The 18,132-nt window shown below is 44.8% G+C and overlaps 2 protein-coding genes across 3 annotated transcripts in view; both read left to right on the top strand.

Moving 5' to 3' along the window:
• The window catches only part of RBSN (rabenosyn, RAB effector), a 28,318-nt gene extending 16,810 nt beyond the window's left edge, over positions 1-11,508 (top strand). The window contains exons 8-12 of the mRNA XM_080914943.1: positions 778-848; positions 4,477-4,563; positions 5,275-5,377; positions 7,173-7,277; positions 8,009-11,508. Coding sequence (XP_080771069.1) covers positions 778-848; positions 4,477-4,563; positions 5,275-5,377; positions 7,173-7,277; positions 8,009-9,154 — 1,512 coding nt within the window. The 3' untranslated portion in view covers positions 9,155-11,508. The remainder of the gene's footprint in view (positions 1-777; positions 849-4,476; positions 4,564-5,274; positions 5,378-7,172; positions 7,278-8,008) is intronic.
• A 3,011-nt stretch (positions 11,509-14,519) lies between these two features.
• Positions 14,520-18,132, top strand: part of MRPS25 (mitochondrial ribosomal protein S25) — a 33,666-nt gene continuing 30,053 nt past the window's right edge. For both annotated transcript variants that reach the window (XM_080914391.1, XM_080914390.1), the window contains exon 1: positions 14,520-14,667. In XM_080914391.1, coding sequence (XP_080770517.1) covers positions 14,534-14,667 — 134 coding nt within the window. In that variant the 5' untranslated portion in view covers positions 14,520-14,533. The remainder of the gene's footprint in view (positions 14,668-18,132) is intronic.

Below are 18,132 nucleotides of genomic sequence, written 5' to 3' on the forward strand. Positions count from 1 at the left end.
TAGCCAGGGCTACATAGTAAGGCCCTGTCTAAAACAAATAAAAATAACCAAAAGGGGAACACAAAAAAAAAAAAAAAAAAAAAAAAAAAAAAAAAAAAACCTGGAGTGAGGCTAGTTCAGGCTCCTATTGACCAGGTAATGTGTCACTGTGGGCTGAGGGGAGCTAGTCTGGGAGAAAAGTGGGGAAGTGAAGGATACTGGGAATGCAGGATCAGTCTGGGCAGAGGAAGCTACTTGAGCACAACCCTTAATCAAGGAAGAATGTGTTTTCTCAGTGAGCACTGAGTGGCCAACCACCATACATCTGCAGGTCATGATGGCTGCTTCTGTTCCACCATATAAACAATGCCAGAGGTGGTGTCAAACCAGTTCTGAGCTGCAACGGTAGCTATCCTCCATCCTGCATGTGTTTGTGACCTGGATCTCTTTGCTGTAACTAGCCATTATGTATACTTACCTATTTGAAGAGAGCCTTGGCTGGCATCACCTGGCAGAGAGCACAATGTCTGATTCCTCTTCCCTGTCTAGACACATTGTACTCTGAAAGGCTGTCTCTTAAAAACATCTGGTCAAAAGATTGACCCTGTGTTCTTTCCTTCCTACAAGATTTTATGCTTAGAAAATAGGCCAATCCATAAGGGAACTAAACATAAGGAAGTAAAAAGCAAAACAAAACAAAAAACCTCAGTGTTTTTAAAGTGTCTCTGATGTAGTATGGCTTCTAGGTCACGGTATCTGTCTCCAGTGCAGCACTCATCTCTTCTCTTTTGTTCTTAGAAACTTCGACTTTGTATGGAGAAAGTTGACCAGAAAGCTCCTGAGTACATCAGGATGGCAGCTTCGTTAAAGTAAGCCACTCCTCTGTTTTTTCTGAATCCCTGGTGAATATGGTCTGGCTGGTGAAGCCAGTTCAATGGAGATCAGTATCTTCTGCTTTTTGACCCCCTTTTTGGTGCTAAGAATGCTTAGCACATGCTGTGCCAAGAAAATAGAATCCTAACTCTGACTTTTCTCATTTGTACATCAATGGACACATGTTACTGTCACATTTGTAAAGACACTGACCAGGTTCAGGTGTTAGGTCCATTCTGATTTAGTGGATTGGCAAGGGCCTCTGACCAGAAGTGCCACTGCTCAGTGGAGTACTTGGAAACAGATGAGGGAGGGCAGCCCCAGCTTACCACAGTGCCTCTTAACAATGTATTATAATGTCGGGATTACAACGAGCATTTCCTTTTGAGCACAGGTAGGCACACAGAGCCACTGAACTGATGTAGCCTGTCTTGAGTTTCTTTTCTAAAATTAAGATGTGGTTCATATATTTTTAATGAATAGTTCCGTGATGTTTATGATAGTTTGTTTCCTTACAAGGTTGTTCAGTTGTCACTACCATCCTAATTCTAAACATTTTCATCACTCTGGCAAGTAACTCAGACCTCTAAGCAATTTGCCATCTTACTAGCCATCACCAATCTGTCTGGATTTGTCAGCATGTGACATTTGATATCATGGAATTATATTATCTTTTGTGTATGGATGCTTTATGTACATCAATGTTTTCAACATTCACCCATGTTGTACCATGTAGCACATTATTATCCTTAAATCTGTAACTTGCATTAGGAAGTTATAGATTTAATAAGAACTTTGTTTATTTGTCAATTATTGTTTATGTGGGTCTTCCCTGCTTTTAACTATTGTGGATAACACACTTTTTAATTTTTCTTTGTTTTTGAGATAAGTTCTCATGTTGTTCAGGCTGATCTCAAACTCACCCTGTAGTTGAAACTGGCTTTGAACTTCTAACATTCCTGTCTTCACCTCCAAGTACTAGGACTACAGACATATGCCAACATGCTTGGCTAGGAATAGTACACTTTTCATAATTGTGAGTATGTAGGAGTATAACTTGTGCTAGATTTTATGGAAACTCTGCATTTTGAGAGACTGGAAAATGATGTTCTAAAGAACTATGTGGGTATTTCTTCCTACTGGCATTTTATAATTTTGTTTCTTCACCTCCTAGCTAACACTTGTGGCCACCGCCTATTATGTATTTCCTGAGTATGTGTGATACATGTATGTATGATATGTGCAGGCTCATGCATCCATGGCTAGTGTCACCTCTCCACATTCCCTAGCCAGTGGGGACAGCCCATCCTGAGCATATTTCCAAATGGTTAACTTCCAGTGCTCCTCCAGAGACTAGTTTTTCTGAGTTTTGAGTCACTTCCTTTATCGACTCAGCAGATGCTCTGTGATCATTAGTTCTGTGCCACACACCGTTCTCCTTCTGTTCTGTGACTGAGGCAGCAAACAGAGACAATGCCTGTCTCATGGACCAATATCAAGGGAGCAAGAACTGAACAGGCTAACTCCAAGGAATAAACTTGATGAGATGGGGACTGTGAAAGTGATTTCAGGCCTCAAATACCTTTTGTGATTTTCTATGAGACACTAGGACTGAGCCTTCCTCCTAGCTACTTAAGAGGCTGAGACAGGATCCCTGGGACTGAGGAGTTCATAGCAAGGTTTTACTTAAAAAGAAAAACAAAATCCAAACTAGACAAAGCTTCCTTGCCCCCCCCCCCCTTCTTTTCTTCAAGACAGGGTTTCTCTATATAGCCACGACTGACCTGGAACTTGCTCTGTAGAACAGGCAGGCCTTGAACTCAGAGATCAGCTTGCCTCTGTCTCCCTGGGATTAAAGGTGTGCACCACCACCTGGCTAACAAAGCCTTTTAGTCATCTGGTTTTTGTAAATTTTGTGGCTGAAAGATGATGTAGCCATGGTATTGAATTCCCTAATGATTGAACACTCCCAATATTTTTAAAGCCAGAATTGTTTCATACACAGTAAGTTTGGTAATGCTTAACTTAAATTGTAGTTACCTCCGATAAAGAGTTGAGTAGCTAGTTGGTGATGAGACTGATTATAGCTGGTTAGAGCTGAGAAAGCTCCAGAGCTGTTCTCATGGTACAAAAGGTGATCACCAAGAATATGAAAAAGAAAAGCCATAATTATGGCACTTGGCACATTGGTAAGCTTGGGGAACAAGCTTGCAAATGAATAATTATAATGCTATACGATGAGGATGCTGTCCTTCAGTAAGCCATGTCTTTTCTGATATCCTTTCTCTACCCTGGGCAGTTAGTCCCACTTTGCTGGTCTTGGAGTATTAAGTTCTTTTCTTCTGTATAGAGCAGTTGTGTGTTGGGGAGGGGGGCATTGTGTGGGATAGTTGTGTGTATGTGAGGCAGAGTGGAACAGTTTGTGTGTGTATCAGACTGTGGGACAGTGTCTTACTCAGGGTTTCTACTCCTGCACAAACATCATACCCAAGAAGCAAGTTGGGGAGGAAAGGGTTTATTCAGCTTACACTTCCACAGTGCTGTTTATCACCAAAGGAAGTCAGGACTGGAACTCAAGCAGGTCAGGAAGCAGGAGCTGATGCAGAGGCCATGGAGGGATGTCACTTACTGGCTTGCTTTCCTTGGCTTGCTCAGTTTGCTCTCATATAGAACCCAGGTCTACCAGCCCAGGGATGGCACCACCCACAGTGGGCTGGGCACTTCCCCCTTGATCACTAGTTGAGAAAATGGAGGCATTTCCTCAACTGAGGTTCCTTTCTCTGTGATTACTCCAGTTTCTATCAAGTTGACACAAAAGCAGACAGTACAGTTTGTGTGTGTGTGTGTCAAAGTATGGGGCAGTTGTGTGTGAGGCATAGTGGGACAGGTGTGTGTGTGTGTGTGTGTGAGAGAGAGAGAGAGAGAGAGAGAGAGAGAGAGAGAGAGAGAGAGAGAGAGAGAGAGAGAGAATGAGAATGTGTGTGTATGGGGCAATTGTGAGTTGTGTGTGAGGTAGGGTGTTGGGTAGTTGATGGAGCTCAGGATTCCTGTCCACTGCATAGTTAAGCAGTAGCTGAGTGTGAAAAGCCAGTGACTTCCAGCTCTTGTATAGTTTCATTGGCTCATTTATGAAGTCACTTTATACATCCTATGAGCTACAGTGAGAGATTGCTCAGGAAAATGAGTCAGAGCGAGCTCAGCTGCATTTGCTCTGTAAGAGCTGGTGTGTGGGCTGGAGATATGGTTCAGCAGTTAAAAACATGTTAAAGACTGCTTCTTCCTGAGTTAGGTTTCCATCACCTATGCCAGCTGGCTCATAGCCTCACAAACTCCTGTAACTCTAGCTCTAGGAGATCTCACACTTTTTGCTTCCAAAGGCATATGTACCCACCCATACACATATCTAAAAATAGTAAAATAAATCTTAAAAACTAAAAGAAGTGGTTCTCAGTGACCCGGGCAGTGTTCCTGAGGTGTCTGCACAATGAAATGACTGCTTGATTACTACATTGTCCTCGTGTCTAAAAATGCCTTAGAATTAACCACCTGTCTCTGAAACCTGAAACACTTTTCTACCAAGTTTGACCAGGAAACTTAGGTCAAACATTTATGATTTCTCCTTAGTGCTGGAGAGACGACCTACAGTCTGGAGCATGCCAATGACCTTCGAGTGGAAGTGCAGAAAGTGTACGAGCTAATAGACGCTTTAAGGTAAAGTTTGCTAGGTCACATTTCTTCTGCTGGCTAATGGGAAAGAGGTGATGTTTTGATGAAACAGTGATGGGGAGTAGATTTGGGCTTATCTACTCATGGGTGAAAGTGAGAGCATTGGAAGAGGAAGGGGGCTGCTTTGTTGTTTCCTATAGCTCTGTAGCTCTGGGTAAAGGTTTGGAGTGCTTAGGGGTAGGATGTAGGGCAGAGATAGAATACTTTCCTAGCATATATGAGGATCTGAGTTTTGTCTCTAGAACACAAGGGACCAAAGAAAAAGAATTCTAATGATCATTAGTAATAAAGAAATAGGAGCTAGCTGCTACATACATACATGTGCCTATCCTCATGGGACAGGTCAGGATTAGCACTTCCATTTCATAGAAGAGAATCTTTGATAGAAACCCAGATTCTCTACATGGCTGAAGTCTTGAACATTTAAGACAGTGATAGCAAGGCATGAAAATATGGGTTTTTTGCTGCCGTACCCTGTGATCACCTGGGAAACTAGGCTTTCCCATATAACCTCTTCATTTTTCTGTGCTGTTAGAGTAGCCAGAGGGAAAGGAATGGGCCTTGCTACGAGCGTTACTTCAGTTTCTTCTATGTTCTACACCCTCATGGTACAAAAGCCTGGTAGATCCAGAGACTTCACTGTTTCTGAGGCTGGCAGTACCCGTTAGTTACACTGATGCCTTTGTTCCAATATAGTAAGAAGATCCTAACCTTGGGCTTGAACCAAGACCCTTCACCACATCCAAACACTTTGCGGCTACAGAGAATGATCAGATACTCAGCTACGCTATTTGTGCAGGTAAAGCCATGCTGGGGTGATGCAAGTGTGTGGCTTGTTTTCTGTTGATACACTTTTTATTTCTTAAAGTTATGAATTCCACTTTTGGAAAAAAAGGCTAAACCCTAAGTAAAGATACTTTTTAAACAATTCTTGTAGCTTTATTCACCCCTATTACCTCCTCATCCCCTTCCATTCCTGACGACTCCTACTTCCTAACTAGTCTCCTCCTACTTCATACCTTTATATGTGTGTGTGTGTGGGCACACGCGCGCATGTGAGTGTGGGGGGGGGTCTAGTGTTTTTTGTTTTAGATTTTCATTTAGATTGTGTGTATGTGAGTTGAAGCACATGTGAGTTCAAGTGCTCCAGAATCCACAAAGGGCATTGACTCTCCTGGATCTGGAGTCACAGATGTTGTGAGCTGCCTAATATGGGAACTGGGAATGGAATTTAGTTCCTTGTCACTCCTGAGCTATCTGTACAGCCACAGGTCTTGTGCTTAAAATAGCTTTTAATCCTCTGTCTCCAATACAATTGCTCTTCATCCTGGTGTGTTCTCTCTAATTTCTTTTTCTCTATATTTTTATATGCAATATTTATAGTTAGTTCATTGTATAGTTTTCTCATTGCTGTGATAAAATACTTGATAAACGTAAAGATTTTATTTGAGTCAGTTTGAAGTCTGCCTTGATGGGGTCATGGTGGCAGGAGCTTGAGGCAGCTGGTTATGTTGTATCTGCAGTTAAGAAGCAGAGAGAGGTGAATGCTGGTGCTCAGCTTGCTTTTCTTCTTTTTATTCAGTCCGGAAGCCTAGGTTGGGCCCAGCCACACCAGAGTGGGTCTTCCCACCTCACAGTTTTCTGGAAGACCCTATGGACACACCCAGAGGTGTGTTTCTATTCTAAATACACTCAAGTGAACAAGAAAGATGAGCCCTCACAAACATTCCTGTAGCTCTGTGTCTCATTCTGATTACTGAATCGGTCTGTGCTTGTTTTGGCCATGGGATGCCACTGTGGCTCTGTCTGATATTCTTTCTTCTTTTATTTATTGGATATTTTATTTACTTACATTCCAAATGATACTTTTTATCGAACTATTTCATTTTAGTTGGCAGTTGATGGATTCTAATGTTGCTATTAGTGATAAATAATATTTTCTTATCAGGGACTCTTTCTGGGTCATTGGTTCAAGAGCAGCAGACTAAACATAGGCGACAAGACCTGAGTTGCATTTCTCGACCTCTAATGTCTTCTGCATTGTTAGAGTCCCTGGATAACTTGGTTACAAGTAGTTGTAAGGGGACTCCTCTCTCGTGGCAGCTGTTTCTTACTCATATCATCTTAGGAAGGCCAGAAGGTTTAGAATTTTCATTAGTATTTTGAGTCCTGCCAATTTCTTGAACTTTCATGACTTTGAGGCCTCCAGCCTCTCTCTAGGAAAGTTTATTTCCTTTGGTAGAATGTGAATACATAGCAACAAATTACTAACGTGATATACTAGAGAGAGTGAAGTAGGGAGAGATCTGGGGGTGGTAATTAAGAAAAGCGGCACCAGGCACTGTTGGGGTCTAGGTAGATGTGGGGGGATGGCCTCAGAACACAGCCCAGGCCTCGGGACATCTTCAGAAGTGGTGCGACCATCTCATAAGGAAAAGGCAGGTCAGTCTGAAAGGTGACTACCAATTAGCACGTATGTTTTTCCTGTCAATGGTTGGAGTGGCTTGCCCTAAATGTATAAGGCTTAATGTCCAATTTTTCTCCCTGTCTTCCAAAAAACACCTAAATTTAAATTGTCTATTACTCTCCTACAGGAAAAGTTACTGGGTTTGATGTCACTGCCAACAAAAGAACAGTTTGAAGAACTGAAAAAGAAAAGGAAGCAGGACCTGGAGCAGAAGAGGACTGCGGAGAGACAGGTGCATGGGGCTCAGGCACCTAGTGGCTTCTCCCCTGCTCCGGCCCTACTCCTTGGCTGCTGAGTCTCTCCATCTCAAGCTGGGTTTTGTTATGGCCTTAGAAAAATAGTTTGTTTTCTCACTGGGTCTTAGTTTTATTTAGTATTTCTGCTGATGTCCTTCTGTCTAGACCATTACAGGGATGGCAGTTTTTCCTCTGTTAGGCTTGCAGGCAAGTTCAGGAGAAGACCTTGGAATGTGTACTTTTAAACAGACAATAGTGGTGCAGTGGTACATGCCTGTGTCCCAGACCTCAAGCTGAGACAAGATTTTAAGTTTCAGACCTGTGAGTGCTACATAGTGAGGCTGTATCTCTTACAAGAAAATGAGGGTGCTGTTTTATACTTGAGGGATAGAGTACTTGCTTAGCATGTTTGAGGCCGAGTTCTATCCCCACTGCAAACTCAAAATGAAAAGAGAAAACAATGTGTATATTTTGCTATTGTCTGAAATTCTAACCTTGATGGAGATAAGCCTGACAGTCTTGGGAAGTTTAAGGAAAGTATATAGCCGATGAAACTCAGAGAGAAGGAATCTTTTCACCTTTTCACCTTTTAGTTTTGAAATCTAAGCCTGCCCTTGTTTCAGCAGTTGAATTATCTTAGTGTTGCTGAGACCATAAGGGTAGCAGACAGAGAGGGCTGCTGGCTTGGTGACCATGGTGACCCTGGTGACGTGTGATGTCTCTACAGGCTGCTCAAGAGTCCCAGCGGAAGCTCGAGGAAAGGCAGAGTGGTTTGGCATCTCATACAGCTAATGGGGACTTGAGGTCTCTTCGAGGCATCCATGCTCCCTTGCGAAAGGCTGAGGGCTGGCTCCCACTGTCTGAAGGTCAGGGACAGAGTGAAGACCCTGACCCTCTCCTGCAGCAAATCTACAACATTACATCATTCATCAGGCAGGCCAAGGCTTCAGGCCGCACAGATGAAGTGCGCACGCTTCAAGAGAACTTGCGGCAGCTGCAGGATGAGTATGACCAGCAGCAGACTGAGAAGGCCATTGAACTGTCCCGGAGGCAGGCTGAGGAGGAAGAGCTACAGCGGGAGCAGCTACAGATGCTCCGCAAGCGGGAGCTGGAACGAGAACAAGAGCAGTTCCTGGCAGCGTCCCTGCAAACACGGACTCGGGTTCTAGAACTCAGAGAGGTTATACCCTTCCACTTAGAGCCCAGCCGAGGACCTCACACAGATCTTGCCTATTCCTTGGATCAGGATTCCTCCCCAGTTCAGAACAGCACAGCTCCTGATACCCTTTCTCCTGGTTCAGCTCTAGCACCCATCCACTTGTGGTCTGAGTCCCCAGCCCTTGGCCAAGAATTACTCCTTCAGAGCACCGTATCACAACAAAGCGGTAAGACCTCTCTCAACCCGTTTGATGAAGACCTCTCCAGCCCTACAGAGGGTGCTATCAGCCCTGCTGCTGTCGAGGCTTTCCTGGGACCTCCAGCTGCTGTCACCAAAGAATACAATCCTTTTGAAGAAGATGCTGAGGAAGAGGAGGTGGCAGAGTTGGGGGCAGGGAATCCCTTCACTGACCCAGACAGTCCAGCACCCAATCCTTTTGATGAGGATGACCATCCCAGTCCTGCCAGTCCAGCTGCCCCTGGAAACCCTTTTGAAGAATCCCCATGCACCAACCCCTTCGAGGTAGACAGTGATAGTGGCATGGAGGCTGAGGAACACATTGAGGAGGAGCTGCTCCTGCAGCAAATTGACAACATCAAGGCTTACATCTTTGATGCCAAGCAGTGTGGTCGAATGGATGAGGTTGAGGTTCTGACAGAGAACCTCCGGGAGCTGAAGTGCACCCTGGCTAAGCAGAAGGGGGTCCCTAACTGATAGCAGTGGGCAGAGTCTTGGGCAGCAGGATATCAAGTGGGAGGAGATGGGCAGGCATCTGAACGCACACAGGTCGGGCTAGAAACAGTAGTCTCTTGCTGTGCACTTTGAGGCATTTCCACTACAGTTGAACAAGAACAGGGAAAAAAATCGGCATTTATTTGCTGGGTTTTCTGTATTTTTTTTTAATGAAGTGTTCCCTTTTAAGGGGACTTTACCATTTTATTTATCAAGATACAGCTCTGTTAGGCCAACACAGAAATGGCTCCTGGGTACCTCTTAGTCCATTTTCTGATGACTGTTCTTGGTCATTATGCAGTATTATAGGGAAGCCCTTGACAGACCTCTTCCTGTAGCCGAAATAAGCAGACTCTAGCAGAAGTCTGTCCTGACTCAGTTGCTCCCTTTCAGCACGTTCCTGTTTGGACTATCTCCTGAACCTTCCTGTGTGAAGGGAAAAGTCTAGACCCAGTGGGGACCAGTGCCTCTTTTTATGAATGGCAGGAAATGTTGCCCCCTCCCAGTTAAAGGAAGTAAAGTTCCCAGGTGGTGGGGTGGTGGCATCAGTGTGAGCTTGATTATGAGATAGTAGTGATCAACATTTGGTGGATGTTATAGGTTGGGAGAACTTTCTACTTGTGCAGTTGTCTGATCCCCTGGAAACCTCCTTCCAGGGCTTTGATAGAACAACCACTCTATAGGTCACATTCCAGGGCATGTTGACTTGGGAATTGTGACTGGCAAGTTTCTGTGGAGTATCATCAGGTGATGGAACACTTCTGAGTCGGGAGATATATTCTAGTAACTTCCAAGGACCTCTAGTCAGCCTTCTTCCATGGGGTTCATAGTGATATGGGAAACTGATAAGATGTTATTTTACTACTACTAGTACTGAGAAACAAATATTTGAGGCACAACCTGAGATCATTCCACAGCTCCAAAGTACTTGAACTCTTGATAGAAGACAGAAAGGGAAGCTATGTAGCTTAGTACCTTGGTTTACAGGAGCAGGTGGATGAACAGATAACCTTGTAAAATCCTGGGTGTGCTCAGCTCTGGGTAATTTCTTCAGTGATACTCTTTAAGTTAATGGACAATAACTGACCACTAGTCACTTTCCCTTCAGCTAACTCTGGGTCATGTCTTTTGTTGGTTACTGGTGTGCAAATTGAAATTCTTTTGTCACATACCTTGGTGGTAAGAATGTCATGTAGTTGCAAAGATCTCTATTTTGGCACCTTTAATCCCAATTCATTAGTACTTGTTGGGGCTTTGGCTGGATAGAAAGCCCTATATGGGGCTGTGGGAATGATTTGAGAGGGAGAGTAAGAACCCTTTGGGTTCTGTTGACAGATGTTTACTGGCCTGTGAATGGATTACCAGTCATTTGCCAGCTCTGTTGGTGTCATGGGCTGTTCTGGAAAGGATCCAGCCTGGATTTTACCTGAGGGAGGTTGTTTCCTTTCTTTCTAAAGCCCCGTCTCCAGGTATGCCCAGCATATCCACCCTGCTTGGTTTGCTTTTGTCTAATGGAAAAGAAGCAGCCCTAACACAAGAATGAAGCTGAGCACTGGCTTTCACCATGACTGTTCCTGACACAGATCAGGTGGTCAGGATGGTACAACTGTAGACATTGTTTTTCTTATAAACCTGGCTTTCTTAATTAGCTAGTGACTCATTAAATCTTTCTTTCTGGAACTTACCCCAGGTAGCAGTCTAATGAGAGGAGAGCATGGATAAAACAAATGCTTTTAAACAGCTATTTTTAAAATCGTGATTGACTGAATATTAAACCAAGTGAACTCAGATCCCAGAGGTTTCACTGGGTTTCTCATTGAATTCCTCTTGACCATATTCTGAAAGTCAGAGACATAACATGAGAGACTTGTCTACCCCTTCCCAAAGTTCATGCAGGTCAAAGTTGGTTTGCAGAGGGTATTTGGCCTGTGAGAGAACCATAGTGCCAGCTTCTTTCCTTGAGTGAACACTTCAAGGTTTCCAGGCTGCCTGGCTCCACCTCATAAGTGAAGAGCACATCCTTGATAAGCTGGCAGAACCCCTGGGTGCAGGTCCTGTTCGTAGTGGAAGGGCCTCTTGCTCTGTCCCCTTCTAACACACTAAGGAACTGGAGCCTCACTCACTGCACTTAACACACATCATGTCTTTGTTGTCAGATGTTAAAACAGCTTTCTAAGTCATCATGTGCCATGTTGTGTAGCTCTGCCGTGCGGTTCAATTTGTGGAATGGCCTCTGACTAGAGGAGCACAATGTGCTGTAATCATGACGACTGTCCGCAAGGTGGCCATTGACACGCATGCACTACACTGGGGCCTTGTATCAGAGACTTTTATTAAAAAAAATATAACAGTTCATGGCTGGACTTGTGTGTGCTTAAAACGCCTCTTCACTGCCTTTTTGTAGTGTGTGTGTGTGTGTGTGTGTGTGTGTGTGTGAATGTTTGCATGTGCACATGGAGGCCGGAGGACAACCTTGGGTATTAGTCTTAGGAAAACCTTCCACCTTCTTTGAGGCAGGGTTTCTCATCCTGAAGCTTTTCAATTAGGCTTGTCTGGCTGGTCATCGGGTCCTCCCTAGCCCTGGGATTACAAATGCTTATCGTAATGCTCACCACTTCTTTTCTGGGTTTTGAGGTCCAAACTCATGTTCCTGTGTTGCAAAGCAAGCATTAAAGGAACTGTTTTACAGAAGCACAACCCAGATACTGTGCAGTCCTGCCATCCCTCTTCTGTAGAAACTGAGGGTTTCATGTGAAGCTGGTATTTCTCCTAGAAACCTTGTCTATGTCCCCTTGGAACCCACTAAGGACCCTTTACAGTCCTATCCCCACTTCCCACCAGAAACTGAAGCTCAGAGGGGTGAGGGGACCTGGGACTTGGCATTATACCAGGCACTGGTACATGTTCCACTTTACCTAAACTCTGCCAACAGGCCTGTGATATGTTGCTTGACAAAGGACAGGCTGGACACTTACAACTCATTTTGCCATCAGTATCTAGGTGGGTTTGGGTTGGCTCATGAACCATGAAGAGTGAAGGGCTCAGCTACTGTGTCGACCAAAGAGGCAGCAGTACCTTAGTTTCTACTCCCCACATAGCCAATGACTCAAAATGATTAGAAGTATCCTAAAAGGTAAGCAAGTGACACTAGCCTCATGTTGGGATTACCAGACAGTAAATTTAACTGCAGGCTATGTATTACAGAGACTAAGCAAATAACATGTAAGAACAGTTGGGTGGCAGGTAGTGCTTTTGAGTGTTGTGTGTGATGTTTTGTTTTTAACAAAGTTTCCATTTTTACCAATGAAAACTTTGGAGTCAGATACTGGGGTGAAAGCCTGCTAGCTCAGGGAGGCAGAGAAAGCACCCAGCTGACCTTCCTCCTCAGTCAGTCTTCCATTAAGAATGTCCCTCTCTCAGTCTCAAAAACCTTAAACTGAATGTCCCTCCTTCTGTGTGTCAATCCTCCCGACTCTCTTTCGCTGTCCATGATTTTCTCTTAGGAATCCCATGTTCACTTCATGTCAACTGGCTGCTCCTCCTCTTGATCTATAGTTGACTTTATTTAATCCTGTTTATAGTATTGAAGCAGAAAGCTCTTGGATTAAACGTGTGTGCTAAGGCTGAGCCAAACCACAATCAAAGGTTTTTCCAGGAAATAACACAGTCTTGGGGTTCACAGTGTGAGTGAATACCCTGCAACTGCCTGCTGCACTCTTGAGTTATGTTCAAGAAGCTTATCCTTTTCCTCTCAGATAGATGAAGTTCTGCCTGAAGCTTACTAGTGATATATATGTGCAGGCAAAACACTTATACATAGGGTAGGGACTGGAGAGGTGGCTTGGCAGTTAAGAGCACTGTTCTTCCAGAGGTCCTGAGTTCAATTCCCAGCAACCACATGGTGGCTCACAACCATCTGTAATGAGATCTGATGCCCTCTTCTGAGGTATCTGAAGACAGCTACAGTATACTCATAAATAAAATGAATAAATCTTAAAAAATACACATAACATATATATCTAGAACAATTTGGTAGCTGGTGAGATGGTTCCGTGGGTAAGAGTGCTTGCTGCACAAACATGAGGGCCTGAGCTCAGATCCCAGCATCCATATAAAAAAAAAATCTAGCTGAGGTCATCTGTGCCTGTAACCCCAGAAGTGTGGGTTACAATCCCAATTGCTGGAGCTTGCTAAGAGAACATGTCTCAAGGAAACAGGCAGAAATACAGCAGGACACTCTTCCCTAAGCCTTCATGTGTGTGCACAGGGTATGCTTAGAATAGTTGGACTATGTGAGCAGAGGAAAAAGAACACATGTATTGAAAGAAAATACTAGAAATAAGGATTAACATGAAAAATGCTCTAATGGGCTTATCGGTAGACAGCTTGTCTATGAAGCTGGGAAAGTCAATTGAAAGTTTCCTACTGAAATGTAAAAAGCAAAGTTTAAAGCAGGGTTGGAAGCACATTTTAAAAACATGTAAAATATATACTTATAGTCCCAGCACTCGGAGTCTGCAGAGACAGGACTGTTAGGACCTCAAGTCCAGCGGTGGCTACATGAATCCTGTTTCAACCAAAAAATGAAGGATACATTTAAAACTAGGAAGCTCAGAGAACACAAAGTTAGACAAATAGTAAAATTACCCTGCACATCTCAAACTACATAAGCCAAGTACAAAGGGAAAATCTTGAGATGCCCTAACTGTGGAAAAGTTTATTTCACCTATAAACAACGATTTAAAAAATTACAGTATGTGGGACTGGAAAAACGGCTGAGCAGTTAAGAGCACTTGCTACTCTTGTAGAGGCCTCAGGCCCCCGGGGTTCAGTTTTTCCCTTGCTTCCACATGGTAGCTCACAACTCTGTAAAGTCAAATACAGGGGACTCAATGTCCTCTTCAGCCTCTGCGGGCATTGCGTACACGTGGTGCACAGACATAACACACAGGCAAAACACTTAGGTAAAACTAAATTCTAAGAAAAAAATTACAGCGCGAGGTGACATGTTGGTTGTTGACTTGCCACATCTGACACAAGCGAAAGAGAAAGACCCCTCCTCTAAGTAGAGTCCTTTAAAGCCGCGGCAAAGCAAGCCACCTTTTCCTCCTTTGCAAATCAGTTTTTCCTTTGAATCAGTAGCGACTTCTACGTCGAACTCTTCATTTCAGAACTGCAGCTCTTGGGAAAAGACACTTGTTTTCTGTGAGGGGTAAAGGACCGGTTGATTCTCAACGTGGCTGCGAGCCCGGGCCAAAACTACGAGTCCCAGGCTGCCCCGCGGCCGTGCTGCCCGCCGGGAGGTGCCTTCCAAGATTCCGGGAGCCGGGTTGTTCCGGGACTTGAGTTCCTGTCTTCACCATGCCGATGAAGGGTCGTTTTCCTATCCGCCGTACGCTTCAGTACCTGAGTCGCGGAGACGTGGTATTCAAGGACTCGGTGAAGGTCATGACCGTGAACTACAACACGCATGGGGAACTGGGTGAAGGCGCCAGGTCAGTGTGGGTCACAGTTCGCGGGGTTCATTGAGAGAAGCTGAGGCGGTGGAGGCCATCCCGACTGACCCGGATAGAAACCCGAGGGAGGGATGGGTTGCGGCTAGAAGGCTGGCAGCTTGTGCGAGGCTGTGGCTTGGGAAACTGGTTGGGAGCAGAGTGGTAAGTTTCCGCACCTGTACACAGCATGGCTTGCTGCTGCTCAGGAGTTGATGAATGAAAGGTTTCATTGACCCGTTTATCATCTCTGAGCAGTGCCTTGGACCCTTTAGAATTTAACGTTTATTGAGCACCCGAAACTCCAGGTTCAGTACTGGGATTTCCAACAAACAGTACAGGAGAAACATCCTTGTAGATAGGAGTGGATTTGTGGAACGCATCAGAAAGAGAAGAGAATAATTCATAGTGGAGAGTGGTGTTTAGGAGAGCCAGAAGCTGCCTCCTAGCCATTTTCTCTGGTCAAGTTGATCCCCATGACTAGAATTTGCTAGCCCGAGGTCTGCTGGGGTGAGGGCTCTTTGGAAGATTGGTTGTCAGTGGACCAGAGGGCTCAGGCTCTACTCCTCTCTTGTCAGGAGTTTAAGCTCTTAAGATGAAGCTCTCGGGGTGCAGAAGAAGCCTCTTCCTTAACTAGTTGTATGACCTTGGGATCACACACATTCTCTCAATGTCTGACCGCATTTTTCTTAGGCGTAACACCACAACATCAGTTTTTGGTGGTGGGGTGCTGGAGAATAAAGTACCTGGTGGGGTGCAGCAGGTGCCCCCCTTGATGCCCATTTGATTGAGTAACTTGCATCTCTGTCTGGTTTGTTTGCACAAGGCTCTGCTTTGGAATGGGAGGACACAGAGACTTGTTGACAGTAAGTTCTGCCTTCAAGCTTTTGGGTGGCATGCTGTGGAGTCTTCAGAGCAGTGTTTCCTCCCCAAAAGCAGGGCTTTTCAAGTTTTGTGCTGATGTAATTACTTAAAGATTCCCTCCAACCCTCGAATGTGAGTGTGAGTGTGTGTGTGTGTGTGTGTGTGTGTGTGTGTGTGTATGCACATCAGCATTCAACCAAAGATTATGTTTATAAGGAGCTGGCAAACTTGTTTTCTTTTTTGAAATAGGGTCTCTGGGCCTGGGCTTCATAGATTCAGCTTTCCTGGCCAGTAAGCCTGGAGCCTGCAAGTGCCACCATACCTGGCCTTTTTACTTACTATTTGTTTGTTTGTTTGTTTTAGATTTGTTCTCATCTGTATTTGTGTGTGTGTGTTGTATGCCATGAGAGTTTATTCACACCATATGTGTGTAGGTGCCCACTGAAGCCAGAGGGTGTTGGCTCCTCTGGAACTAGATTTACAGGTGGTTGTGAGGTACCTAATGTGAGCACTGGGAACTGAATTCAGGTCCTCTGGAAGAACAGTAGTAGCACTCTTAATTGCTGAGCCATTTCTCCAGCTCCAAATACAATCTTTCTTAAGTTTTAGGAATTAGATAGGATCTCACTATTTGTCCTTAGCTGACCTGGAACTCCTATAGAAACCAGGCCAGCTTCCAGCTCACAAGAGATCTTCTTGCCCATCTCTCTTCCTGATTACTGAGTTTAAAGATGTGTGCCACCACACCTGGCTTTGTAAAAATTTATATGTGAGTGTTTTACCTCCATGTATGTATGGGTACCACATGGGTCCCTGGTGTCCATAAAAGACAGAAGAGGGAGTCAGATCCCCTGGAACTGGAGTTAGATAGTGTGAGCCACCATGTGGGTGTGGGAACTGAACCTGGGTCTTCTGCAAGAGCAACAAGTCCTCTTAACCACTGAGCCGTCTCTATAACCCCTACAGTTTTTGTTTGTTTGTTTTAGTTGTTTTTGAAAGTGGGTTCTGGGGCTCAAACTCTGGTTGCCTTGCGTGTGCAATCAGCACCTTAGAGACAGAGCCATGTCACTAGCGTCCCTTTAATCTTTGAGACCTGCTGGAAGAGGAATGTGGTTCTCATGGCCATGTCTGTATCCTATTCAGCCTATCCTCTGTAGAACGTCATTTCTTAACAGAGAGAACATGAGTTCTCTGATAATTTAAACACGGCGAATACTCATTTTCAGTGACTTTAAGCCCAAGGGGTAATGTATGATTAATTTTCCTTCTTGGCTCTAACAAATCCTGGTGTTTTGCCCATGTTTAATTGTTTCATTTTTGGTACTTTGATTGCAGATTCTGTCCCAGTTGTGATACTGTCCCAGGTGGTTTCAGACAGGTTTCATCACTGAAATTATTTTAGGTGCTTCACTCTGGACTGGTGGTCCAGTCTGAACCTCTTGGCATTATCATTGAGGTTAAGAGCTGGTCCTTGCCTGGGGTCATGTGACTAAAAATAGAAAGCCAAGTTCCTGTTCCATGGATTCAGAACCCTGTCAGTGGGAGTGGGGCAGACTGAACAGGAATCAAGGATGTCTTTGAGTGAGGGCATTGCAGAAGCCTTAATTACAGGATTGCTTACAATAGACTGGACAGGAATGGGGAAAAGAAACTTTGAGGGAAAGCATGGACCCCAGCCTATGCTGGACAAGTGAGGGAAGGGATGTCCATTGGAGCCCAAGGACCACAGGAGCCTTTAGGCTGGACATGCCAAGATTTAGCCAGGAAAAGAAATAGCCGCTTTTTACCTGTCACTAGTCCTTCTTACCAGCCTTTTGAGCCCATTGAGAAGTGGGACAGCAAGGTTGTCCTTATAGCAGGTGCATTCAGGGTGGTGAGGGATCAGTATGCAGAGCCAGGATTGGCCCAGATTCGCCCTGGGTTGTGGATAGCTATGTATACTCAATTGTTTTGTGGTTCTGAGATGGAATCCTGGGCCTTGTGCATGCTCTGAAGGTGCTCTGCTGTGGCACTCCGCAGTGGCACTCTGCAGTGGAACTATGTTGTGACATTCTGCTGTGGCACTCTGCTGTGACACTCTGAACTCTGCTGTGACACTCTGAACTCTTCTGTGGCACTCTGCTGTGACACTCCGCTGTGACACTCCGCTGTGACACTCTGCTGTGGCACTCTGCTGTGGCACTCTGCTGTGACACTCCGCTGTGACACTCTGCTGTGACACTCTGCTGTGACACTCTGCTGTGGCACTCTGCTGTGGCACTCTGCTGTGACACTCAGCTGTGACACTCCGCTGTGACACTCTGCTGTGACACTCTGCTGTGGCACTCTGCTGCAGTTGTGTCATAATTTATTTTGCCAGGTCTCTCCTGAGGCATCATGCTGATCTGAGTACTCCAGCCTCAGACTCAGCATCTTTACCTTCTGTTCCGTTTTGCTCATGCAGGTGCTGAGATACCTAAAAAGGGGTTAGAGTTTTAAAGCTAGCTGTAAAGCTTCTTGTCATAAACTGACTGCCAGACAGGGTAAGGCAGTTAGCCCACTCTCCTATAGTCCTGAATCAGTTTTACTAATGACAGGAACTATATTTTATCAGAATTAGCACTT

This window comes from Micromys minutus, assembly GCF_963924665.1.
Source record: "Micromys minutus genome assembly, chromosome: 3".
Taxonomy (NCBI): Eukaryota; Metazoa; Chordata; class Mammalia; order Rodentia; family Muridae; genus Micromys; species Micromys minutus.